The sequence below is a fragment of the Rutidosis leptorrhynchoides genome, chromosome 2, assembly GCF_046630445.1.
Source record: "Rutidosis leptorrhynchoides isolate AG116_Rl617_1_P2 chromosome 2, CSIRO_AGI_Rlap_v1, whole genome shotgun sequence".
Classification (NCBI taxonomy): domain Eukaryota; kingdom Viridiplantae; phylum Streptophyta; class Magnoliopsida; order Asterales; family Asteraceae; genus Rutidosis; species Rutidosis leptorrhynchoides.
The window spans coordinates 393,164,966-393,191,886 of NC_092334.1; the positions used below are offsets into that span (position 1 = coordinate 393,164,966).

At 34.4% G+C, this 26,921-nt stretch overlaps 1 protein-coding gene across 1 annotated transcript; it reads left to right on the top strand.

Moving 5' to 3' along the window:
• Positions 1–1,606: 1,606 nt before the first annotated feature.
• Positions 1,607–3,313, top strand: LOC139889069 (uncharacterized). The gene is made up of 2 exons (XM_071872042.1): positions 1,607–2,410; positions 2,681–3,313. The coding sequence occupies exons 1-2, from the start codon at positions 1,607–1,609 to the stop codon at positions 3,311–3,313; spliced, it is 1,437 nt and encodes a 478-aa protein (XP_071728143.1).
• The last annotated feature ends 23,608 nt before the right edge of the window (positions 3,314–26,921 follow it).

Below are 26,921 nucleotides of genomic sequence, written 5' to 3' on the forward strand. Positions count from 1 at the left end.
AATACGGATGTTTTCGCATGGAAAAAAGCAGACACGACTGGCGTACCAAGAGAAATTGCTGAACATAAACTTAACGCAAATCCAAGTCTGACACCGGTGCGACAAAAGAAACGTGGTATGGCACCAGAAAGAAGCGAATAGTTGAATACGGAAGTCGACAAGTTGGTCAAAGCAAACATATTACGAGAAGTAAGGTACCAGACATGGGTAGCAAACCCAGTACTGGTAAAAAAGCCTGATGGGTCTTGGCGCATGTGTGTCGACTTCACGAACATTAACAAGGCATGCCTAAAAGACAATTATCCTCTACCAGAAATAGACTGGAAAGTTGAGTCGCTAGCCGGCTTCTGATATAAATGTTTTCTGGATGCGTACAAAGGATACCATCAGATACAGATGGCAGCGGATGATGAGGATAAAACCGCCTTTCATACAAGTCAGGGCATATACTGCTATACCAAGATGCCGTTTGGTCTAAAAAATGCCGGCGCAATGTACCAACGAGTAATAGACGAGGCTTTCAAGGGTCAGATTGAAGCATATGTTGATGATCTGGTGATAAAAAGCACAACAGAACAAGGTTTGTTGGAAGATATATTAGAAACGTTTGCATCGTTGAGAAAGATAAATATGAAGCTCAATCCGTCGAAATGCAGTTTTGGAGAAGAGGAAGGAAAGTTTCTTGGTCACATAATAACTGAGCGTGGGATACGCGCAAATTCGAAGAAAATAGAAGCAATCGAAAATATGCCGTTACCCAGAAATAAAAAAGAAGTGCAAAGTTTAACGGGTAAATTGGCGGCATTAACAAGGTTCTTATCAAAATCCGTCGAGCGATCGCTCCTATTTTTTGGGACAATAAAAAATTGCTTAAAGATAACGGATTTCAAATGGACAGAGGAAGCAGAAGTGGTGTTTCAGGAAATGAAAAAGTTTTTAAAAGAGTTGCCGACAATGACTACGCCGGTCGCAGGAGAAACATTGATACTATACTTAGCAGCATCAAAAGAAGCAATAAGTTCAGTATTGATAGCAAACAGGGGACAGGTACGTGCTTCAAATCAAAATCTAGTTGTTTTTTATTCAATAGTCATTTATCATATATATATATATATATATATATATATATATATATATATATATATTATGCTGTGCGGACATGTACAAATGCCTGTATATTTTGTTAGCAAAGCTTTAAAAGAAAGCGAATTAAACTACCCTGCAATCAAAAAACTGGTTTATGCGCTCGTGCATACGGCTAGACGCTTAAGGAGATATTTCCAAGCTCATCCAATAATGGTCCTAACAGACCAGCCGATAAAGCAGGTATGGCAAAGAACGTATTGTTAAAAAACTCAAAATTGCTTGATAAATTCTAGCAAATTTACATTCGCTGATACTTGTTGAGCAGGTGCTATATAAACCAGAAAATTCTGGTCGCATGGCCAAATGGGCTATTTAATTAGGTGAGCATGAGATAAGCTTCTCACCAAGAAGCGCGGTAAAAGGACAAGTCCTGGCAGATTATCTGGCTGAAACAGCCGAAGATATCGAAGTCTCGCATGAATCAAAAGAAATACCACCTCCGCCCGAGCAACTGTGGGAAATGCACACAGATGGGGCTTGTGGTCCAGAAGGCGCGTGGGCAGGAATAGTCCTAAAAAGTCCAGAAGGAGAAGAATATACCTTTGCGCTACGCTTTAGCTTCCCTGTATCAAACAATGAGGCTGAGTATGAAGCGTTGTTATCCGAAATGCAGGTAGTAAAACATCTCGAGGTAAAGGAGCTGTCTGTATATGTCGATTCGCAATTAGTTGCAAACCAATTCAACGGAATATTTGAAGCACCTGATGAATCGATGCAAAAATACTTGAAACTTGTGCAAGAGCTCGCGGTAGACTTCGATTTATTTCAGATAACTCGGGTTTCAAGAACAATGAATAAAAAAGCGGATGCTCTCAGTAAGTTAGCAGCTTTAACATTTAGCCATTTTAAGAAAGAAATTTGGGTCGAGGAAGTAAAAATAAAATCCATCGAGACAGACGGTATATCTGCTGCAATTGAAGAAGAGGAGCAGAGTTGGATGACACCGATAGTAGAATTTTTGAACAAAGGAACATTGCCAATAGATTCAATGGAAGCAAGAAAGATTAAGATGAAAGCACCAATGTATTTGTTAGATAAAGGAATTCTATACAGAAAGTCTTTTCTGGGACCTCATTTGCGGTGTCTTAATCCAACTCAAGCAGAATCGATCATACGGGAAGTGCACGAAGGAATGTGCGCTTTGCACTCGGGACACAAAACTGTTGCGTCCAAAATAATGTGGCTCGGGTACTATTGGTCATCAATGTACAGAGATGCTGCAGAAGTGATACGTAAATGTCAGTCGTGTCAGCTTCACGCACCGGTAAGCAAGGCTCCACGACATCCAATGATACCGGTCGCATCTCCATGGCCATTCTGCAAATAGGCAATCAACATAGTGGGGCCATTACTCGCAGGACTAGGAGGTGTAAAGTTTCTGGTAGTGGCCATTGATTATTTTACAAAGTGAGTAGAAGCCAAACCGCTGAAAACAATTTCGGGCAAGCAAATCCGAAATTTCGTATGGGAAAACATCGTCTGTCGGTTTGGAATACCAAATGAAATAGTAAGTGACAATGGTACACTGTTTGAGGGTAATCCATTCAGCGATTGGTGCCAAGAGCTGAACATAAAGCAAACATTCACATCAATCACGCATCCTCAGACGAACGGTCAGTGTGAGGTCACGAATCGGTATATCGTGTTAGGAATCAAAGCAAGGCTCGAATTGTGCCGAAGGGGTTGGATAGATGAACTGCCGAATGTACTGTGGGCACACCGCACAACTCCAAAAGGCGCAACTAATGAAACACCTTTCAGTTTGGTGTACTGGTCCGAGGCTGTAATACCCGCTGAAATAAATGTGCCAACTATGCGCATAGCTTCCTTCGATGAAAGTAGCAATAGCGAAGAACTGCGTGAAAATCTAAACTTAGTTGAAGAGCGCAGAGAAATGGCGGCCAAAAAAGAAGCAATCAACAAACAAAGAATCGCAAGCTACTATAATAAGCGCGTACAACCATTATCTTTTCAATTGGATGACTTGGTGTGGCGAAAGAATGAAGCAAGCAGAGCAGAAGACACGGGTAAACTCGGATCTAAATGGGAAGGACCATACAAGGTTATTGACGTAAGCGATACAGGGGCGTATCGACTAGAAAATTTAGATGGAAAAGCAATAAAACACACATGGCATGCGCAAACACTGAAACGGTGCTACATATAAAAAATATACAGAGGGATTGATAACCCCAAATAACTGTTTAAAGTTTTTATTATTTTTTATTTTCCATTGTAAACATGACAACTAAGTATTGGTCAAGTGATATGTTTGAAATAAATTGAATCATGCAATTTAAGCCAATAACTTGTGCATTTTTATATTTGTTGATTGCATGCCCCTTAAGCTGCACAGGGACACACTCCGAGTCTCAAGTGGCATAGTTTAGTTTGGTTACTAATACTATTTTTAATGGTGACAGTAGTAAAACATTGGTTTGTTTCAAACGCTCGTAAGTCTAGACTATAAAACACAAGTTTGGTTTACTTGTTCAAATAACCCGTACATTGGCGTGGCCGAAAGACTCTTGAGTATAGACATTGGTTTGTCTATAGTACGGGTAAATTACATTGGATTGTATATTCGTACATACTTATAAAATTTTTTATAAAAGTCTTGAGTATAAACTTATAAGCATTGGTTTGCTTACTTTTGCGTAAAACATTGGATTGTTAGCGCAAGAATAAAAAGATCATGAAATGATTGAAGGGTTGCTCCCGTCATGAGTTCATGGCATTTATTCTAAACAAAAGTTATTTGATGCATAAAATTGCAACGAATCATTATAACCGCCATAGTGATTTCATAAAAACACAATAATTGCACCTTAACCAAAAGATATCGAATTATATTCAATCAAAGTTAACAAATTACAGTTAGAAGATATAAAGTCAACCGCTTAGCATAAAAGCGGGACATGTACCAAAATTTGACCTACTATACGCTAATATAAATAGTAAATAAAGGTGGTGGCATTGGCTGGAACATTTGCCCTACACTAAGGAGAGTATGCCATCCTCGTACACAGCGATCAGATGCATACCCCACTCTAAACATAAAATAAAAAAAATAATATAGGGATGCGAAACCTCCAAGGTTGCAAGGCCCGTCCCTCACGAGCAAAACACGCTACCCAAGCATGGATAAGTAATATCCATCCTGGATAGCTTAACAAACTCAGTCGAGTTTGTCATTAATTATCTCCTGAGCGGAGATGGTAGGATCATTGATGAGATATTGAAGACGGGGGATCGGGATTTGTTGAAGTCGAGCAAAAGCTTCTTCACATTTTTCTTTGGCTCCATAAGAGAGTAGTTCAGCAATATTTGGAGGAATCACGGGGGGTACATACAGCTCCTGGCGAGTAACATTCCAGAATAGGGTTCGCTCATATGCACGTGCGGCAACCATGGCTGCACCAAATTGCTGCTCAACGGCTTTGCAATCGAGAGCATGCTGGACAAGGTTCGGTAAACCCTTTCGGAGAATGTCATACTCCGCCTTTATAGCGTCGTGTTTCGCGCCCCATGATTCCTGGGACGCAATCCAGTCACTAAAGCTTTCGTTTAAAAAGATGACATGATTCTCTAACTCTTTAAGCTTTGCAGACAACGATGCAATCTCAGACTCCATAAACCTTTTTTCAGAAACATGCTGATTGATGTGGTAGCGGAGTGGTATAAAATAGTTATTAATTTTAGCAGAAAATACTATTAAATACGATACAATTTTACACAAGATATTTATTTATTTAGAGAACGGATATACTTAAACCTTGCTACAACACTTATAGGCAGTGTACCTAATCGTACAGTAGTGTAGTTTTTAGTAAGTCCGGTTCGTTCCACAGGGAATCTTTTTAAACAAAGCTTAACGCTATATTAGTTTACTTTTATAAAAATACAAATATATATATATATAAGTAATATTATTATTATAAAGGGGGGTTTTTACCGTTTAATGACCGGTTTGTCGATTTTAAAACTTTAGTCGCAGTTAAAATCTAATGTAAAATATTAAAAATAAATACAAGACTTAAATTAAAGCATAAAGTAAATAACGATAATGATATTGCGAATAATAAAAGTGCGATAAAATAAACTTGCGATAATTTAAAAAGTACGATAATTAAAAGTGCAATTAAATACAATAACAATAAAAATGCGATGATTAGAAGTGCAATTAAATATAAAATAAAGGAAATTAAATATGAAATAAAAGAATTATGCTTATTTAAACTTCCGTAATCATGATGTTTGACGTGTTGATTTTAGTCTTATGCCCATGGGTTAATTGTCCTTTGTCCTGGATTATTTAATATGTCCGTCTGGTTTTTGTCCATAACAGTCCATCAGTCATAAATATAAAGTGCGAGTGTCCTCGTCAAATTATCCTTATACCCAAAGTTAATATTCCAACTAATTGGGGACTTAAACTGTAACAAGATTTTAATACTTTGTTTAATAATTACACCAGGATGTTGACTGAGTGTAACCCAAGGTTTTAATATTTTGTTATCAATTATACCAAGTGTCCTTGTACATAATTTCACCCCTGTTTTAATTATTCTAGTGACTATTAATCCATTCCCGTGTCCGGTTAAATGAACGATTATTCGTACATATAAATACCCCGCCCATCGTGTCCGATCGAGTGTATATGGTAATTTATAGGGCCGCCCAATTGTAAATCTTTATATTAACATTAACAAACTATCATTTAGTTAAACAAATATAAAGCCCATTAATAGCCCATAGTCTAATTTCCACAAGTGTCGTTCTTTTGTCCAAACCCCAATTATGGTACAAAGCCCAATTACCCAATTTTAGTAATTAGCCCAACATCATGATTACTTCGTTTTAAATAAGCATAATAATAACTTAGCTACGAGACATTAACGTAAAAAGGTTGAACATACCTTACAATGATTAAAAATAGCGTAGCGTTACACGGACAGAATTTCGACTTACACCCTTACAACATTCGCTAACATACCCTTATTATTAGAATTATAATTAAAATTAAAATATAAATTATAAATATATATATATATATATTTTACGTATGAGGAGAAGAAGAAAAAGATGATGATTTGCGATCAGAATTCGTTTGCTTTTATAGGGATTTTCGACTTTTGGGGCTCCGCGACTCGCGGCATATTTTGCCTTCAAACTCCGCGAGTCGCGGAGTTTGAAATTACAGCTCAGATACTTTGGAGTCTTTCTTGCCGACGGATTTATAAATATATATAATATATTAAATAATTATAAGAATTATTTAAATATTATATTATATTTATGTGCATAGTTGATTTGTAATTTTTAGTCCGTTGCGTCGAGCGTTGAGAGTTGACTCATGTCCCGATTCCGGATTTTCGAATGTCCATGCGTACAATTTAATATCTTGTACTTTGCGTTTTGAATCTTGTACTCTTGTAATTTCGAGACGTTTCTTATCAATAATTGGAACCTTTTTGATTGTCTTTTGTACTTTTGAGCTTTTTGGTCGTTTGCGTCTTCAATTCGTCGAATCTGTCTTTTGTCTTCACCTTTTATTATTTAAACGAATATCACTTGTAAATAGAACAATTGCAATTAAAAGCTTGTCTTTCTTGAGGAATAATGCTATGAATTATATGTTCGTTTTTAGCATTATCAAATATTCCCACACTTGAGCGTTGCTTGTCCTCAAGCAATATCGTATTGAAATACTAGAATCACTTCTTTATTCTTCACACTTTGTACATCAGTGATTTCTTTACGGCGGTATAAACAATGGTAGTAACGATATGGTTTACAGTCCCACATGACTATAAAAATTTAGATCCATTAAGGAAACTGGATCTTTATGAAAACATTTGATCTTTTGAAAATTAAATCTAGTTTTTACCCTAGATAAGTTTTCCAGAATAACCCTTTACCGGTGTTTGCAAAATATTTTTGTGGGTTTGGTGGGTTTCAGATTTGAAAATTTTAGCTCAAAACTTATGGTTTTGTGTCACCCACTTGCTAACCTTGTATTTGGAAAGCAACACGTCCAGTTCACTTGTCCCGTATATTACCTTTCGGTAAACTACCGTCCGGTTGTAAAGGAAAGCGTTGAACAAGCAACTGTTAAAGCAATGTCCCCTGACATGCTTTTAATTATGGTCTATAACGTGTCGGATGCAATTACTATCCTTGGTAGGAGCAATAGTAAAGCTCACCCTTATAATTTTTTCGGTATGACACAAGGTCTTGTCTTTGACCATTATGCAACCACCGTTCTTACGGTTGACACCCGATTTAGTTCAGGTGACCTAATGAATTCCAGGTGAATTCCTAGGATTTTACGTTCAATGGTAATGAACGCATTGAAAATAGGGTTTTCAGAAAACAAATCGGTTTGTAATTTTTTGATCAAAATATTTTCTCGTTCAAGCTCGAGTTTAGATATCATTGAATTCCATGAGTTTGTAATTCTCAATCTTTAAGGTCAATCTCTAGGATTGAGTAATATCAGTCTTAAAAGCTGATTTTTAATCTTTAAGGAGATTATCCTTTCTGGGGATCCGATTCATTAGTCTTATCCAGCTAATTTGCATGGTGCCCCCCATTGTACGAGATAAATCTTTCTCATGGTTAGGATAAATCTGACCACTTGGCGACCCTGTTTAATGCTGAGGTTCGTGGATTTCCTGCTGATTTTAGTGATGACTTTTCTGGATTTTTCGTCAACCTACAGCTGGCCTGGACGACAACTTCATGACCAAAATCAAGAAGCGCGTTTCTTTTTCGGAAGACTTTACTTCCTTTTAATGATGGAATTGATTCATCGTGTAGATCCATCTCTTCTTTTCTTTCATCGGGTAAAACAGTTTAGTTTAGTCCAAAGCAAAAGTATTTTCAGTTATTTGTTACAGATATATGTGACATATGTTTAAGATAACTTGGTAAATTTTCCCACACTTGGCTTTTATTTTCCTTTTTATCGTCCTCTATTCCATTTTAAATGAATTTTAACATTTTGGTTTGTTTCTCAATTTATATCCTTTCCGAGGTAACAATAATTTCGGTGTTAAAACCTAGTTTTATCGTTCATAAATATGTATAAACATGATTTTGAGTTCATTTAATTAAAAATTTTGAAAATTTTTACTAGAATTGGGTAGTCAGTATATAAGACTAGGGCTGTTCTTTATTATCAGAGAGCACTAGATTCTAATACAACTACTGCTTTACTAGTATTTTTAATGGTAACCAAGTGTATAAAGTAAAAAAATTTTAAAATCCGAAAGAATTTAACCCCTTCCCACACTTAAGATCTTGCAATGCCCTCATTTGCAAGAAATCAGTAATAATTTAAATTATTGAGGGTGATTTGTGTGAAAATGATTAAATTTTTACCAAAGTTTCCAAATATATTGGCATTTGTTTGCTGAATGATAAATGGTGCGCATCATTTGTTCATTCCGTCTTGTTGTTATTTCACATATATTTTGCATCTTGTCGTCAAAATTAGTTGCTTTTGCTGAACTTAATGCCAGTCTTTGAAAATGCGTTGTTTTACCCTGTTGTGTACATAAGATAAATTGCAAACATATATACATATTTTTGAAGTTTGGTATATTACCCCACATTCAAAAATTATTAAAATCTAAGAATAAAAGTTAGACAATTATAAAAACGATTACAATATTAACAAAAGTATTAAACGTATCAATCATTACAAATTACAAAATAAAAAAAAACTAAGTATACTAGGGATGATACTGGTACCAATAGGGGTTCCAGGCATAACCATAGGTGCTATAGAATGCTTCGGCAGGGTTATACGTAGGATACGGTGGCTGCATCTCTATAGACCAGGGAGGGAAGATGGGTTTCGGTGTAGGAATATAGTTTCTATCTATATGTTGGCAATGAGCTATGATTTGGTTCTGATGAACTTGCCAATCTTCAAATGCTCTCTGTCTAGCATTTTCGTACTCCTGAGAAGCTATAAACCTTTGCATTTCTTGCATCTCATTCCCCCCTCCTACATTACCTTGCTGTTGGTTTCTCTCAACCTGTGGATGTCTACCATGGTATGGTACTGCGGCGTTATTTCGCCTTTTCAAAACTTTCGCACCATGGTATACATTTAAACCTATAGTATCGCGGGGTTCTGGTTCTTCTACTAATAATCCCCCCCGACTTATATCCACACCGAGATATTCACCAATCAAAGTAATAAAAATACCACCTCCTATTATGCTATGCGGTCTCATCCCCCGAACCATAGCTGATAAATAATAACCCACACAATACAGTATACTTACAGCGCTTTGTGGGTCTCGAATACACATATGGTAAAACAAATCCTGTTCATTTACCTTTTCCTTGTTTTTACCCCTTTGTGTAATCGAATTAGCTAAAAACCTATGAATCACTCTTAATTCGGCTCTATCTATATCCAAATAAGAGTAATTTCCCCCTTTGAAACGGTGATGGCTTGTCATTTGACTCCACACACCGTGTGTATCAAAATTTTCATCTATCTTTCTACCGTTTAGTATCAACCCTCTACAATCGGCAGATGCTAACTCCTCAGGCGTATATATACGTAAAGCCTGAGCCATGTCCAGTAAAGACATGTGGCGCATCGAACCGCCTAACAAAAATCTAATAAAAGAACGATCGGTTAAACTAGCTACCCGATCATTCAACTCTATACTACATAACAATTCTTCACACCATACTTTATATACAGGTCTACGCATGGTGAATAAACGTACCCAGTCATTAAAAGAAGAATTACCATACCTCTGTACAAGTAATTCCCTAATTGGCCCGGCCAATTCTACAGCTTCTAAGGGTCCCCATTCTATGACCCTTGGTACCTCAACAACCTTAGAATGAAGAGTATGCAAACCCCTTTGGTATTTTGGATAATCTATCCAAAGTCTGTCAAATCTCAGGTTCGGTTGCAACTCTTCCAAGTGCATATCAGAAAAGGTCATGACTGGATGAGGTATATCCTGCTTGTAGTAGTTATCCACCTCCTGTTGTTCCACATTCTCAGCAGGAGCATTGCGGGCTTGGGATGAAGATTCACCCCTTTCAGTCTGCAAAACACATCAAACACAATTTTTTGTGCATCCAAATATGCATTAGTGTCAGCAAAATCATCAATCAAAATAATTACAATGACATGATCAATTTATATCAAACTTAAGCTTATTTTCATATTTTCATCAAATCTACACTTTTTCAAATAAGCATATACGAAAATGTTCGCCAAGTTCATAAGCATTTAACTCAAATAACATGTCAAAATAATCATTACTAGCAATTAAAAAAGTTTCAAATGGCATTATCTTTCAAAAATCAAGTTCATGAATTTTAGACTTGAAAAAGTCCACTTTAATTCTCAAAATCATGTTTAGGCTCAAAGTTTGGATCATTTAACTACCTAGACATGTTACACTACTTAATTTAGCAACAATTCATGACAAAAATCGGCCATAACCTGTTTATATCAAAAAGCCCCAAATTTGCTCAAGAACACAAACCCTAGATTACTCAAAATTTGAAGTTTAAGGCTTCTAATCATGTTAAACAGCATCAATCTAGGTTATACAAGCATAATACATAAACAATTTAAGCATAATTACACTAAAAAGCATCAAAATCAAATTGGGGAAAAAATTGCTCAAGAACACCAAATTTCGGATTAAATGGTGTTTAGGTGTAGAAATTTACCGTTTTTCTTGAGTAATTCCTAGATAGCATCCTTCTCAACATGATTTTAGTAAAAGATTTGGTGATTAACGGTTAAAAATTGTGATTTTGGGGGTGTTTTTTCGTTTATTTTCGGCAGTATTTTCGCAGGTTTTTAGTTTTTTTGTGGGTTGGGGACTGATCTGTTTTGCGGTTATATTTTTTCTGATTTTTAGTCCCTCCGCGACTCGCGGTGAATAACCCTTCAAACTCCGCGAGTCGCGGAGTTTGATATATTTTTTTTTTATATAATCATTAACTTATAAAACAATTAAGTACTTAATTTTAAAATTTTGTTTCCCTTGTTATTTAGGACGAGGTCGTTTCGGATCGATGTCCTAGTCCGTCCCTCGACAAAATTTTAAAATTTGTCTTTTTGTAGCAATTATTTTAAAAGCTGAGATTTTTGGGTTTTTTAATGTTTTTGGCATACTTTAATTCAATAAGATTAAAAATAATGATAATAAAAGTTCTCGTCCCTCCCTCGGGTAAAGCAATTTCGGTTCAAAGACCTAGTCTTCAACTTACGACGAATTTTAAAAATCATATTTTTAACTTAATGAGATAAAGTAAATTTTTGTTTTTAAATTCACACAACTTAAATATAAAATTCAAAATTAATATTAAAAATTCACACCAAACTTAAAATTTGAAATGCATAAAATTAAAAATTCATATTTTAAAAATTCACACCAAACTTAATTTAAAAATTCATATTATAAATTCACACCAAACTTATATTAATTTTTCAAATATTTACAATTTTAAATATATTTTTTTTTACAAAGTTTACAATATTAATTTAAGATTTAAATATTAATTTTAAAAACATGGTAAAAATAAAATTAAAAATCTTTTTGTCTTTTTATCCCACTTTAATCAATCAAATATTATCAAAAATATGCGCCCCTCTTTTCGGTAAAGTAATTTCGGTTCCAAAACCTAATTTAACTCATGACGAATTTTTGAAATATTTTGGGTTGATTGTTTAAAGATATTTATACCTTAAGAATAAACGTTAAATTTCGCAGTGATGTAATAAATTTTTGAATGATATCAATAATTTCGGTCGCCAAACCTAATTTTATTCAATACCAATTTAATACTTTTTAGCGAACAAATTAGCGTTTATTATCAAAAGGTTAAAAATAAAAATAAAAATAAAAATAAAAACTGTACAGACATACCTGTGAAATAGATTTCTTAGTTATATGATCTATCCCATTCATAAGATAGTCGGTTTAATTGGTTTTCCATGGCTACATAGGCGTAACCTCGAGCATTCAGTGTCTTTTCTTCTAAACATACGAATGGTCCGTCTCTGCATAAAGTAACAAATTCGGTATTTGAATAGGTTTGATTATTTGAACATTTACCTCCATGTGACCATTTTCCGCATTTGTGACATCGTTCTAGGTGTCGTGCTCTTCTTTTCGCTGCGGATTTTGATTTTCCTTTACCAAATTGTAATTTATTATCTTCGCATCTGGATTCTTTTCTAACTCCGTCCATTCTTTCTCTGATTACTGATACTAATTCACTCGGGAGCATGTCATTATTACGTTTAGTGATCAAAGCGTGTAGCATTAGACCATGGTTTAGTTCACAGGCAGTCTTCATTTCATAAAAACCTAAAAAAAATAAAAATTCAGAATGGGGGGGAGAAGACTAGTTCTTTAGGGTCTGCTAGGGAAAGACCATTCGGGTTCCATTTTCGAGAACTACACGAAAACAGACAATCTAACTCTAACAGAAATACATATTATCCTTTAAACACTTGATTCTCCCCACACTTAGTTAGCTGTGGTGTCGAAATTGTGATTAACTTTGTTGTCGACTTCCATCGGACCATGTATGTAATGTTTAACTCTGTGACCATTAACTTTAAATTCAATCCCATTTGAATTTATTAATTCTATCGTTCCGTATGGGAAAACTCTTTTGACTATGAATGGTCCAGACCATCTTGATTTCAATTTTCCAGGAAATAGCTTGAATCGTGAATTGAAAAGAAGAACTCTGTCTCCTTCTTTAAATTCTTTTGAACTTTTGATTCTTTTATCATGCCATTTCTTCGTTCTTTCTTTATAGATTAACCAATTTTCGTATGCTTCATGTCTTAATTCTTCTAATTCGTTTAGTTGACTTAATCGTAGACGTCCAGCTTCATATAAATCAAGATTACATGATTTCAAAGCCCAAAATGCTTTGTGTTCAATTTCTACTGGAAGATGACATGCTTTTCCATAAACAAGTCTAAAAGGTGTGGTTCCAATTGGAGTTTTGTAGGCTGTTCTAAAAGCCCAGAGTGCATCCTCCAATTTAATGGACCATTCCTTCGGATTTGATCCTACGGTTTTCTCTAGAATACGTTTTAAAGCTCGGTTGGTATTTTCAACTTGTCCACTTGTTTGTGGATGATATGCGGTGGAGATTTTATGAGTTACTCCATATCTTTTAAGAACTTTCTCAAGTTGATTATTACAGAAATGAGTACCCCGATCACTTATCAAAGCTTTCGGTGTTCCAAACCTTGCAAAAAGACGTTTTAAAAAGTTGACTACAACTCGTGCATCGTTAGTTGGGAGAGCTTGTGCTTCCACCCATTTAGATACATAATCAATGGCTACGAGTATATATAGATTATTATGAGATTTTGGAAATGGACCCATAAAGTCAATACCCCAAATGTCAAATACTTCACATACTTGGATGACATTTTGTGGCATTTCATCACGTTGACTTATTTTTCCGGCCCTTTGACAAGCATCACAGGATTTGCAAAGTAGGTGTGCATCTTTGTAAATTGTAGGCCAATAGAATCCAGCATCATAAACTTTTCTTGCTGTTAGTTGAGGCCCATAATGCCCTCCTGTTGGTCCTATGTGACAATGGTTTAATATTTTACTAGCTTCATCTCCAAATACACATCGGCGTATTATTCCATCGGGACAACTTTTAAACAGATGTGGATCTTCCCAAAAATAGTGTTTTATATCACTGAAGAATTTCTTTCGTCTTTGGTACGATAATCCTTTTTCAAGGAATCCACAAACCAAGTAGTTTGCATAGTCTGCAAACCATGGTATTTCTTTATAATCTATCTTCAATAGATATTCATCAGGAAAGTTGTCTTTTATGGCTGATTCATTTAGAACTTCTAATTCAGGATTTTCAAGACGAGAAAGATGATCAGCGGCGAGATTTTCTGCTCCTCTTTTATCTCGGATTTCAATATCAAATTCTTGTAAGAGTAAGATCCAACGGATTAATCTTGGTTTAGCATCTTGTTTCGAAAATAGGTATCTAAGAGCAGAATGGTCGGTATAGACCACCATTTTTGCTAGAACGAGATATGATCGAAATTTGTCAAAAGCAAAGACAATAGCAAGGAGTTCTTTTTCAGTAGTTGTATAGTTCGTTTGTGCTCCTTGTAACATCTTACTAGCATAATATATAGGTTGAAATCGTTTTTCAATCCTTTGTCCTAAAACGGCTCCCATTGCAAAATCACTTGCATCGCACATTAGTTCAAATGGTAGATTCCAATTTGGTGTTATCATGATCGGCGCATTAGTGAGTTTTTCTTTAAGAATATTAAAAGATTTGATACACTCATCTGAAAAGATGAATGGAGCATACTTTTCTAGGAGTTTATTCATAGGAGTGGCAATTTTAGAAAAATCTTTTATGAAACGTCGGTAAAAACCGGCATGCCCTAGAAAACTCCTAACTCCTCTAACATTGGTGGGATGTGGAAGTTTAGCAATTACATCTACTTTAGCTCTATCCACTTCAATTCCTTCTTTTGAAATTTTATGTCCAAGAACGATGCCTTCTTTAACCATGAAATGGCATTTCTCCCAATTAAGTACTAGATTGGATTGTTCGCATCTAAGAAGCATTCGTTCCAGATTAACTAGACATGATTCAAATGTATCACCGAAGACTGAAAAGTCATCCATGAAAACTTCCATGCATTCTTCTATCATGTCGTGAAAAATCGCCATCATACACCTTTGAAAGGTTGCAGGGGCGTTACAAAGTCCAAATGGCATGCATTTGTAAGCAAAAGTACCATAAGGACACGTGAATGTGGTTTTCTCTTGGTCCTCGGGTGCTATTGGAATTTGAAAATATCCGGAAAATCCATCTAGAAAACAATAGTAACTATTTCTGGCTAATCTTTCCAACATTTGATCAATGAAAGGTAAGGGAAAGTGATCTTTTCTGGTGGCGTCATTTAATTTTCTATAATCAATACACACACGCCATCCTGTTACAGTCCTAGTAGGAATAAGCTCATTTTTCTCATTTGTAATGACAGTCATGCCACCCTTCTTAGGCACGCATTGAACTGGGCTTACCCATGGACTATCAGAGATTGGATAAATTAGACCTGCATCTAGCAGTTTAATAATCTCTTTCTTAACTACATCTTGCATATTAGGATTTAGTCTTCATTGGCGTTGCACATACGTTTTATGACCTTCTTCCATAAGGATTTTATGCGTGCAATACGAAGGACTTATTCCTTTAATATCATGAATCTTCCATGCAATGGCTGGTTTATGAGCTTTCAACACAGAAATGAGTTGTGATTTCTCATTTTCAGTAAGAGAAGACGATATTATTACAGGTAATTCAGATTCACCATGTAAATAAGCGTATTCCAAATGGTTTGGAAGTGGCTTTAACTCTAATTTCGGAGGTTCTTCTATCGATGATTTATATCGATATCTGTCTTCTTCTTTTAGCATTTGAATTTCTTCTGTTGTTGGTTCATATCCATTAGCTATAATGTAGCTAACATTTCAGCTTCATCAATTGGTTCATTACCTTCTCCTAAAGAACATTCTCCTGTTCCTTGTAATTCTGGAAATTCTTCTAATAATTCTGCATGTGCATCTATAGTTTGAATATAATAACATGTATCATCTGCAGATTGTGGTTGTTGCATTGCTTTATCAACTGAAAAGGTAACACTCTCATCCTCTATACTTAGGGTCAGTTTCTTACCGAACACGTCTATCATTGCTTTAGCCGTGTTTAAGAATGGTCTTCCTAATATGAGAGGAACTTGAGAATCTTCTTCCATGTCCAGAACAACAAAATCTACTGGAAATACTAAAGTACCAACTTTAACTAGCATGTTCTCCATTATCCCTCTAGGATATTTTATTGATCTATCGGCTAGTTGTATGCTTATTCTGGTTGGTTTCAATTCTCCAAGGTCTAGTTTAGCGTATAGTGAATATGGCATTAGATTTATACTAGCACCTAAGTCTGCCAATGCTTCTATTGAACTAAGACTACCCAGAAAACATGGAATTGTGAAACTTCCTGGATCAGATAGTTTTTCTGGTATCTTATTCAACAGCACTGCTGAACAATTAGCATTCATAGTAACAGCCGAGAGTTCTTCCATTTTCTTTCTATTTGAGATTAGATCTTTCAAGAATTTAGCATATCTAGGCATTCCTGAAATCACATCAATGAAAGGAAGATTTACATTTATCTGTTTAAACATATCCAAGAATTTGGATTGCTCGGCTTCAAGTTTCTCTTTCTTCATTTTACTCGGGTAAGGAAGTGGTGGTTGGTATGGTTTAACATAAGGTTTAGCCTTAGCTGTGTTATCTTCATTAACCTTTTCAACTACCGGTTCTTTTTCCTTATCTTGATCAGTTTGTGGTTCTTGTGGAGTAGGAATGGCTTCATCAGAAGTTACAGGTATTTCAGGTGGTTTAAGTGTTGTACCACTTCTTGTGGTAATGGCTTTAGCTGTTTCATTCCGGGGGTTAGCATTTGTATCACTAGGTAGACTTCCCGGTTTTCTTTCACCTATTAACCTTGCTAGGTTACTTACTTCTTGTTCCAGATTTTGAATAGAAGCTTGTTGATTTCTAAATGCTTGAGCATTTTGTTCATTGGTTTGTTTTTGAGATGTGAAAAACTGCGTTTGAGTTTCAACTAGCTTCGTCATCATATCTTCTAAATTCGGCTTTTTATCATCGGTTTGTTGTGGTGGTTTGTTTTGAAAATTTGGTCTTTGCTGATTGTAAGTATTATTGGATACTTGTTGATTGCTAGGACCTTGTTGGTTGTTGTATGGAATATTTCGGTTATAATTCTGATTTTGATTGTAAATAGGTCTTGGCGGTTGATAATTATTCTGATAATTATTTCCAGGCCTTTGATTTATGTATGAAATATTCTCTCTTTGTTCCATTGTTAATTCAATACTGAGACAATCTTTTGTCAAATGTGGTCCTCCACACTGCTCACAACTAATTCGTATTGAGTGAATATCCTTAGTCATCTTTTCCATTCGTCTTTCCACCGCATCTATCTTTGCGGAAATGGAATCTAAGTCATGGCTAGAATCGGCTCTAGCTGCTTTAGATGATCTAATGATATCTTTTTCTTGGTGCCACTCATGTGAGTGGGAAGCAGTGTTATCAATAATTTTGTAAGCATCAGTTTCGGTTTTCTTCATAATAGAACCACCAGCTGTTATATCTATGCCTTTTCTTGTAGTGATGTCGCATCCTTGGTAGAATATTTGTACTATTTGACAGGTGTCTAAACCATGTTGCGGACATCCTCTTAATAACTTTCCATATCTTGTCCACGCCTCATATAGAGTTTCATTCGGTTTCTGTGTAAACGTAACAATTTCTGCTTGAAGTCTTACGGCTTTAGATGCAGGAAAGAATTGTTTAAGAAATTTTTCAACTAAAACATCCCATGTATCAATCGCCCTTCAGGTAACGATTCCAACCAATCTTTGGCTTCTCCCTTTAAAGTCCAGGGAAATAACATGAGATATATCTGTTCATCCTCCACTTCTCGGATTTTAAATAGTGTGCAGATCCTATTAAAGGTACGTAGATGTTCATTTGGATCTTCCTTCGGCGCACCACTAAATTGGCATTGATTAGTTACCATGTGTAGAATTTGTCCTTTGATTTCATAATCTGGCGCATTAATGTCTGGATGAGTAATTGCGTGACCTTGGCCAGTGCGTTTAGCTCTCATTCGGTCTTCCATACTTAAAGGTTCCAGATTCTCCATAATTGAATTTGTTGAATCGGAATCACTAGAGGATTCTGATTTAATGGTTCGTTCCTCAACAATCTCTGTTTGAATGATTGGTGGTTCTGGAGGAAAGTTTAATGGTTCAGGATCTACGAACCGTTCCTGAATATTCTCCGGATTCTCAATTGTGAGGTTGGGTTCAAAAAATGGATTATCGGAAATTTGAACTGAAGTACTTGGTCGACTGGATGACGATTCTAAAGAAAAATCAACGGCGGTTATATTTGCTAAATGTCTTGATCTAGTTACAGGTGGTGAACGTACAAAAGGTGGTGAACGTCTTGCTCGGTGCATTCACTGAATATCCTATTAGTTTTTAAAAGGAAAGAAAAATTATAATAAGTTATCCAACCAATAGACTTTTCTGATTTTGCCCACGTTTCGAATAGCCAAAAGATGCAGCAGAGGGGCAGGATTCGTTTGGTCTCAATATAATTGAGGACTGTTTGGCTCCAATAACCCGGTCCACGTACAAATCCAACTATTACTACGAACCAGAAAATTTTTATGTCTATCAATTTAACCACTTAAAATAAATTTTCGTAATTTTAAGAAATTTAGATAAGAAGTAGAATAAAAATCTATGTCCTAAAACTAGAATAGCGAGAAATAAGAAAGAAAAAGAGTTCGTCGGAAAAAGGTTGAAAAAGAAAAATGGTTGAAAAATAAAAGGTGACGGAAAAATAAAAGAAACTTATAAAAACTTAAAAATACTTGACTAACCTAACCTTATTACTACAACTAACTTAAAATTATAATCGCAAATTGAGATTACTAATTGGAATGATAATTGATACATAGGTAAAAGTCGTCTAAAAATATTAAAGCTTACAAGAAAAACTAAATCTCAAATGAAATTAACTTAAAAAGAAACTAAAACTTAAAAAGGCGTCGCAAAATTCTAAAGTACCTAAATCTTAGTCTAGAGAAAAAGCACTTAAGGAATTCTACGGCAAAGACCAAAAATCTAGGAGTAAAAATGACTATGGCAAAAACTAAGTTTAAAATTAAATATGAGCGAAAAATACAAATATTACGCTAAAACAATTAAAAAGGAACAAAATATAAAAATATACAAAAAGTTGTAAAAAGTACAATTTTTATAAAAATATTATTTTTATATTATTTATTTATTAAAACTACTAATTTTACAAATTAATTAAACTAAATTAACTAAAATATAAAATAAATAAAAAGTAAAACTAAAAATAAAACTAATTATAATAATAATAATAATTAGGGTTAATAATAATTATAATTAATAATAATCCGTAATAAATGCAGTTTTAGGGTTTCTGTCGGTGTCAGAGAAACTCCGCGAGTCGCGGTTCTCAAAGCTGCAAACCCCGCGAGTCGCGGGGTTCCAGTTTTCAACTCTGGAACAGGAAGTTTACGCGTTTTTTTTTTCTTCTAATTTTCTGTTTTAATATAAATAAAAGATATTTAAATAAAACTTATATTTTAAAACTTAAATAAAAATAGAATTACTTTATAATTTTATAAATAAAAATCTTAAAACTAGATTTATATATATATATATATTTTTTATATGTTTTTTTTAAAATAAAAACAAAATACTTAAATAAAACTTATGTTTTTATAAAATAAAAAATAAAGAAACTTTATAAAACTTAAATATTTAACAAAATCTTAAAAATATACAAATTTTTGTTTTTCTTTTTATATTTTTGAATATTTAAAACGTATTTTTATAAAAACAAATTTTAATAAAAGTAAACTAAAAAAAATCTCTTTTTTTTTATATATTAGCGTTGCGCTTCCGGCGTTTAAGAGTGTCCCCGGCAGCGGCGCCAAAAATACTTGATGTGGTAGCGGAGTGGTATAAAATAGTTATTAATTTTAGCAGAAAATACTATTAAATACGATACAATTTTACACAAGATATCTATAGAGAACGGATATACTTAAACCTTGCTACAACACTTATAGGCAGTGTACCTAATCGTACAGTAGTGTAGTTTTTAGTAAGTCCGGTTCGTTCCACAGGGAATCTTTTTAAACAAAGCTTAACGCTATATTAGTTTACTTTTATAAAAATACAAATATATATATATATAAGTAATATTATTATTATAAAGGGGGGTTTTTACCGTTTAATGACCGGTTTGTCGATTTTAAAACTTTAGTCGCAGTTAAAATCTAATGTAAAATTTTAAAAATAAATACAAGACTTAAATTAAAGCATAAAGTAAATAACGATAATGATATTGCGAATAATAAAAGTGCGATAAAATAAACTTGCGATAATTTAAAAAGTACGATAATTAAAAGTGCAATTAAATACAATAACAATAAAAATGCGATGATTAGAAGTGCAATTAAATATAAAATAAAGGAAATTAAATATGAAATAAAAGAATTATGCTTATTTAAACTTCCGTAATCATGATGTTTGACGTGTTGATTTTAGTCTTATGCCCATGGGTTAATTGTCCTTTGTCCTGGATTATTTAATATGTCCGTCTGGTTTTTGTCCATAACAGTCCATCAGTCATAAATATAAAGTGCGAGTGTCCTCGTCAAATTATCCTTATACCCAAAGTTAAATATTCCAACTAATTGGGGACTTAAACTGTAACAAGATTTTAATACTTTGTTTAATAATTACACCAGGATGTTGACTGAGTGTAACCCAAGGTTTTAATATTTTGTTATCAATTATACCAAGTGTCCTTGTACATAATTTCACCCCTGTTTTAATTATTCTAGTGACTATTAATCCATTCACGTGTCCGGTTAAATGAACGATTATTCGTACATATAAATACCCCGCCCATCGTGTCCGATCGAGTGTATATGGTAATTTATAGGGCCGCCCAATTGTAAATCTTTATATTAACATTAACAAACTATCATTTAGTTAAACAAATATAAAGCCCATTAATAGCCCATAGTCTAATTTCCACAAGTGTCGTTCTTTTGTCCAAACCCCAATTATGGTACAAAGCCCAATTACCCAATTTTAGTAATTAGCCCAACATCATGATTACTTCGTTTTAAATAAGCATAATAATAACTTAGCTACGAGACATTAACGTAAAAAGGTTGAACATAACTTACAATGATTAAAAATAGCGTACCGTTACACGGACAGAATTTCGACTTACACCCTTACAACATTCGCTAACATACCCTTATTATTAGAATTATAATTAAAATTAAAATATAAATTATAAATATATATATATATATTTTACGTATGAGGAGAAGAAGAAAAAGATGATGATTTGCGATCAGAATTCGTTTGCTTTTATAGGGATTTTCGACTTTTGGGGCTCCGCGACTCGCGGCATATTTTGCCTTCAAACTCCGCGAGTCGCGGAGTTTGAAATTACAGCTCAGATACTTTGGAGTCTTTCTTGCCGACGGATTTATAAATATATATAATATATTAAATAATTATAAGAATTATTTAAATATTATATTATATTTATGTGCATAGTTGATTTGTAATTTTTAGTCCGTTGCGTCGAGCGTTGAGAGTTGACTCATGTCCCGGTTCCGAATTTTCGAATGTCCTTGCGTACAATTTAATATCTTGTACTTTGCGTTTTGAATCTTGTACTCTTGTAATTTCGAGACGTTTCTTATCAATAATTGGAACCTTTTTGATTGTCTTTTGTACTTTTGAGCTTTTTGGTCGTTTGCGTCTTCAATTCGTCGAATCTGTCTTTTGTCTTCACCTTTTATTATTTAAACGAATATCACTTGTAAATAGAACAATTGCAATTAAAAGCTTGTCTTTCTTGAGGAATAATGCTATGAATTATATGTTCGTTTTTAGCATTATCACTGATCCTCCTCCGGTTGCCTTTTAAACATCTGCGCATTGATCCGCTCTTCTGCCTGCACGTGTGCGTTTACCGCAACCGCGAGTTGGGCGGTAAGCTTTACATTATCCTCTTGTAAGGCATTAATCTTGGACGTCTCTGTTGATGAGGACAGTGAGGGATGAGCAAGCGCAGCAGACTTAAGTTGCAAATGATTCAGATCCTTGGTAAATTTAAACAGCGTCGATTGCCTGTCCATGTAAAGTTCTTCGGAAGGTGAAAGCGAGGAAAACTTCTTTATTAGCTGTTGAGGGGCACATGATTGTAAAAAAGAGAATTGTTGTTCAAAAACTGGAATATAAACCTTCATGAACTCATATGCGTTCGGGATCAGTAAAGCTGAATCATCAGGATTCGGGCATACACGCTTGGAATGATGGGATGCACCACTTGGACCTGCGAATACGACAAGCAGGGAGTATAAAAAATTAAAGTCAAATATTTAGTAAAAAGTCAGACTGACGAAATTAATACCTGCATCGTGTAACCTTTTGTGGTTACCCAAGGTTCTGGTATCAGGAATCTGGTATAGTGAAGGTATTGTGTTTGCACGACTGACTGGCGAACGAGAATGGTTGCCGGAGTCGGTGGAAAGAATGGGTGCGTAAGATTCCAACTTCATCTACAATGTCAGAATCAGAACAACATGTAAATGATACATAACAAAAGTAACTAGAGTTACATAGTATAACATGAGAGTATAAAGAATACCTTTTTTACAATCAAGAATGGATTTTTGCAGAAGAAGATAAAAAGGGTTGAATGACTTAAAAGGGAAAAGATTGTGAGATACGAAAAAGCCATTATCCTATTTATAGAAAAAGTACGGGAGTCAAAAAGTAGCAAGAGTGTCATCACAGTCGTACACGTGTATCAATCTTAAGCTAAACACTTTGTTAAGATGTCCGGTGCACGTTAGCATCAACAGGCGGTTGCATAATTACAATCATTACCTTTTCGGTAATAGTGACAGTTGTCACCTCGGGTGCAGGAAATGCAGCCAAAAAGATAGTTTGGTGACTGCACGCATACATTGTATTTAATGCTATAACAATATCCGGTTATGCATATATATTTAAATAATCTTATGCACTGGCCGGTTACATTTGGAATCCAACTAGGATTTTAGGCGGAATTACTAAGCATGATAATTTGATCCGCTGATTTGGTTTAAGGGTGTTGTTATGGTTCATTAGGTGTACATTTTGTTACTAGTTCCACATCATACACTAATTTTCATTGTATATAACATGAAACTGGGGGGCCTTAATGATACGCATATCCGCAAGACTATGCGGATTACGCATCTAATGCCCTAAACCGTTCGTAAATTGCCATGTCAGAGATATGGCACGGGTATAGCCGCACTCTATGCGCCTATACCATCTGATGCGAGTTTCGTATACTTGCGTAAGGGTTCAGTATATTCTAGAAGAATGTACGGTATAATCAATTCCGATTCTTTTCCTTAAATAGCGAAAGTTAGTTAGGAAGAGATCGTATTTAATTACGAAAGAGATTCTATCAAAACCCTAATTTGTGAGCCTATAAATACATAGCTCATAAACCCTAAAAACATATCGTTACTCATACGTAACAACAGCATACATATCTTCATCGTACGAACGAAGCTTCGTACGATCTTAAAGACTTTCAGGTATGTATTGAACTATAAAACCTTCATGTATTTGGGCCACTCAACCTCGTATGCTAGGTTATTAGTGGACTCTCAAATCGGCCACCTTGTCGGAATCGAAATGATACCAATGGGGGTTATCCACGACTAAGCGTCGGAGGTCCGAATGTTGTTAGTCCTTAAACCCTATTATGCACTCAAGCGTAGGTTCACCTTGACCTCGTGAAAATACGCTTGATCAATTGCATTCTTTTGAAAAGGCACACCATAAATGAATATCTAATTCCAAGGTTTTTGACATCTGATGATTTCTTCATATAGACAATCATCGTAAATAATAGTTTACAATAATACATCCGTTGAATATGCAGTCAAAATAAGATACATAGTGATGATTTTGTGAATGTAAAGTTTTCTCGAATAAAGCATGTATGACTCCATACACATAGCTTGTATAACGTATAAGCAAACAGCGGAAGACTTCTAGGGACCTGAGAATAAACATGCTTAAAAGTGTCAACACAAAGGTTGGTGAGTTCATAGTTTTAGTATTGCGCATAATCTCTATATAAAGATGGATCACAAGATTTCAGTTATTTCATCTAAAACATTTATCAAAATATTCTACGAAATTGAGCACCCTGGTAACTAAACTTGTAACGACCTGACTTTTTCGACTTACTTTTGTGCTTGTTACTTTCTGCAAAACTGCGTATTTGTGCGTACTGTGTTAGATTATATTCTGAGATCTTATTTCATGTTAGATTACTTTCTGCAAAACTGCTCAGTTTATGTCTCGGTTCCGGATTTTCGAAAGTCTTTTCGTATGCTTAGATATCTTGTACTTTGCGTTCTGCCACTTGTACTCTTATCAATATTTAGACGTTAATCTTCAATAAATTGAACCACTTGGAGTTTAACTTGTACGTTTGAGCATTTTGGACGTTTTCGTCTTCAAATCTTCATTTTCGTCTTCCGTCTTCGCACTTATTTAATATAAAAGATTACAACTTAAAAATAGAACAATTACAACTAAAAACTTTACATATTGGAAGGATATTGCAACTAAATATACGATCATTTGGAGCACTATCAAATATCCCCACACTTGAACGTTGCTTGTCCTCAAGCAATACAGAACTTGAAATTAAATCACACTTCACTCGAATCACTTTTTTTATTCTCACACTTTATACATCAGTGATTTTGATACGGCAGTATAAACAATGATAGTAACTATGTGGTTTACAGTCCCACATGATTATAAAAATTTAGAACCTTTAAGGAAATTGGATCTTTATGAAAACATTTGATCTTTTGAAAATTCATTCTAGCTTTTACCCTAGATAAGTTTTCCGGAATAACCCTTCACCGGTGTTTGTAAAATATTTTTGTGGGTTTTATGGGTTTCATATATTAAAATTTTAGCTCAAAACTTACGATATTGTGTCACCCACTTGCTAACCTTGTATTAGGAAAGAACACATCCAGTATACTTGCTCCGTATATTACCTTTTGGTAAACTACCGTCCGGTTGTAAAGGAAAGCGTTGAACAAGCAACTGTTAAGGCAATGTCTAATGACATGCAGATGTTCATGGTCCACAACGTGTCTGATGCAATTACTATCCTTTGTAGGAGAAATAGTAAAGATCACCCTATAATTTTTTGGTCTGGCACAAGGTCCTGTCTTCGACCATGCTATGCAACCACCATTCTTACGGTTAACACCCGATTTGGTTCAGGTGGCCTAATGAATTTCGGTGAATTCTTAGGATTTTACGTTCAATGGTAATGAACGCATTGAAAATAGGTTTTCAGAAAACAAATCGGATTTAATTTGATCGAAATATTTTCTCATTCAAGCTCGAGTTTAGATATCATCGAATTCCATGAGTTTGTAATTCTCAATATTTAAGATCAATCTCAAGGATTGAGTAATATCAGGCTTAAATGCTGATTTTTAATCTTTAAGGAGATTATTCTTTCTAGGGGTCTGATTCATTAGTCTTATCAAGCTAATTTGCATGGCGCCCTCTCCATTTTACGAGACATATCCTCTCATGGATAGGATAAGTCTGACCACTTGACTACCATGTTTGATGCTGAGGTCCGTGGATTTCCAGCTGATTTTCGAGATGACTTTTCTAGATTTTTCGTCAACCTCGATAACTTCCTGACCTAAATTAAGAAGCGCGTGTCTTTTTCAGAAGACTTTACTTCCTTTTAATGATGGAATTGATTCATCGTGTAGATCCATCTTTTCTTTTCAAATATATTACAGTAAATCGGGTAAAGCTGATTAGTTTAGTCCAATAGCAAAAGTACCTGCAATAATCTTGTACAAAAATATGTGATATATGTTTTAAAGAACTTGGTATATTCTTCCCACACTTAGCTTTTATTTATTTCTTTCTTTGCCTTTTTATTCTCCTTTATTCCATTTTAAATGAATTCAAGCGTTTTGGGTTGTTTCTCAATTTATGTCTTTTCGTTCATAAATATGTATAAACATGATTTTGAATTCATTTAGTTGAAATTTTTTCAAATTTTCACAAAATTTGGCAATTAAACCAAGTGTAAACCCGAGAGAATTTATAACCCTTCCCCACACTTGAGATCTTGCAATGCCCTTATTTGAAAGAAATCAGTAAAAATTTAAATTCATGAGGGTGATTAGCGTAGAAAAATGATTAAAAATACCGAGTTTGCAAACATATTGTTTAAATCTCATTTGATATTTTGCGTCTTTGTCATTAAAATTAGTAGCTTTTGCTGAACTTAATGACAGTCTTTGAAAGTGCGCTGTTTTACCCAGTTTTGTATATAACATAAAATACAAACATATATATATATATATATATATATATATATATATATATATATATATATATATATATATATATATATATATATATATATACATATTTTTGAAGTTTGGTATATAACTCCACGTTCATATAATATTTTTGGCATACTTTAAATCAATAATATTAAAATAATAATAACAAAATTTTTCGCCCCGTCCTTGGGTAAAGCAATTTCGGTTCTACGACCTAGTGTTTAACTTACGACGAATATTAGAAATCTTTTTTTAAACTTAATTAAATAAAGTAAATTTTGTTACAAAACTTAAATTTAAAAAGCATATTAATTTCATAAAAAAAACTACAAAACAAAAAAAAATTCAGAATGGGGGAGAGAACTAGTTCTTTAGTGTCTGCTAGTGGAAAAGACCAATCGAATTCCATTCTTGGAAACTACACGAGAACAGAACATCTAACTCTAGACAGCATTTTCTTTTTAGAACATTTGAATCTCCCCACACTTAGGTAGCTGTGGTGTCGAAATTGTGATTAACTTCATCGTCAATTTCTTTTGGACCATAATCAACTTGCATATCTGTGACTTTTGCTTTAAGCCATTGGTCGGATTACTGTTTAATAT

Excerpts from the sequence above, each read along its gene's own strand:
- LOC139889069 (XM_071872042.1), top strand. The coding sequence starts at position 1,607 with ATGCACACAGATGGGGCTTGTGGTCCAGAAGGCGCGTGGGCAGGAATA. Across the intron at positions 2,411-2,680 it reads CGTGTCAGCTTCACGCACCG|GGTAATCCATTCAGCGATTG; the intron begins GTAAGCAAGGCT and ends ACACTGTTTGAG.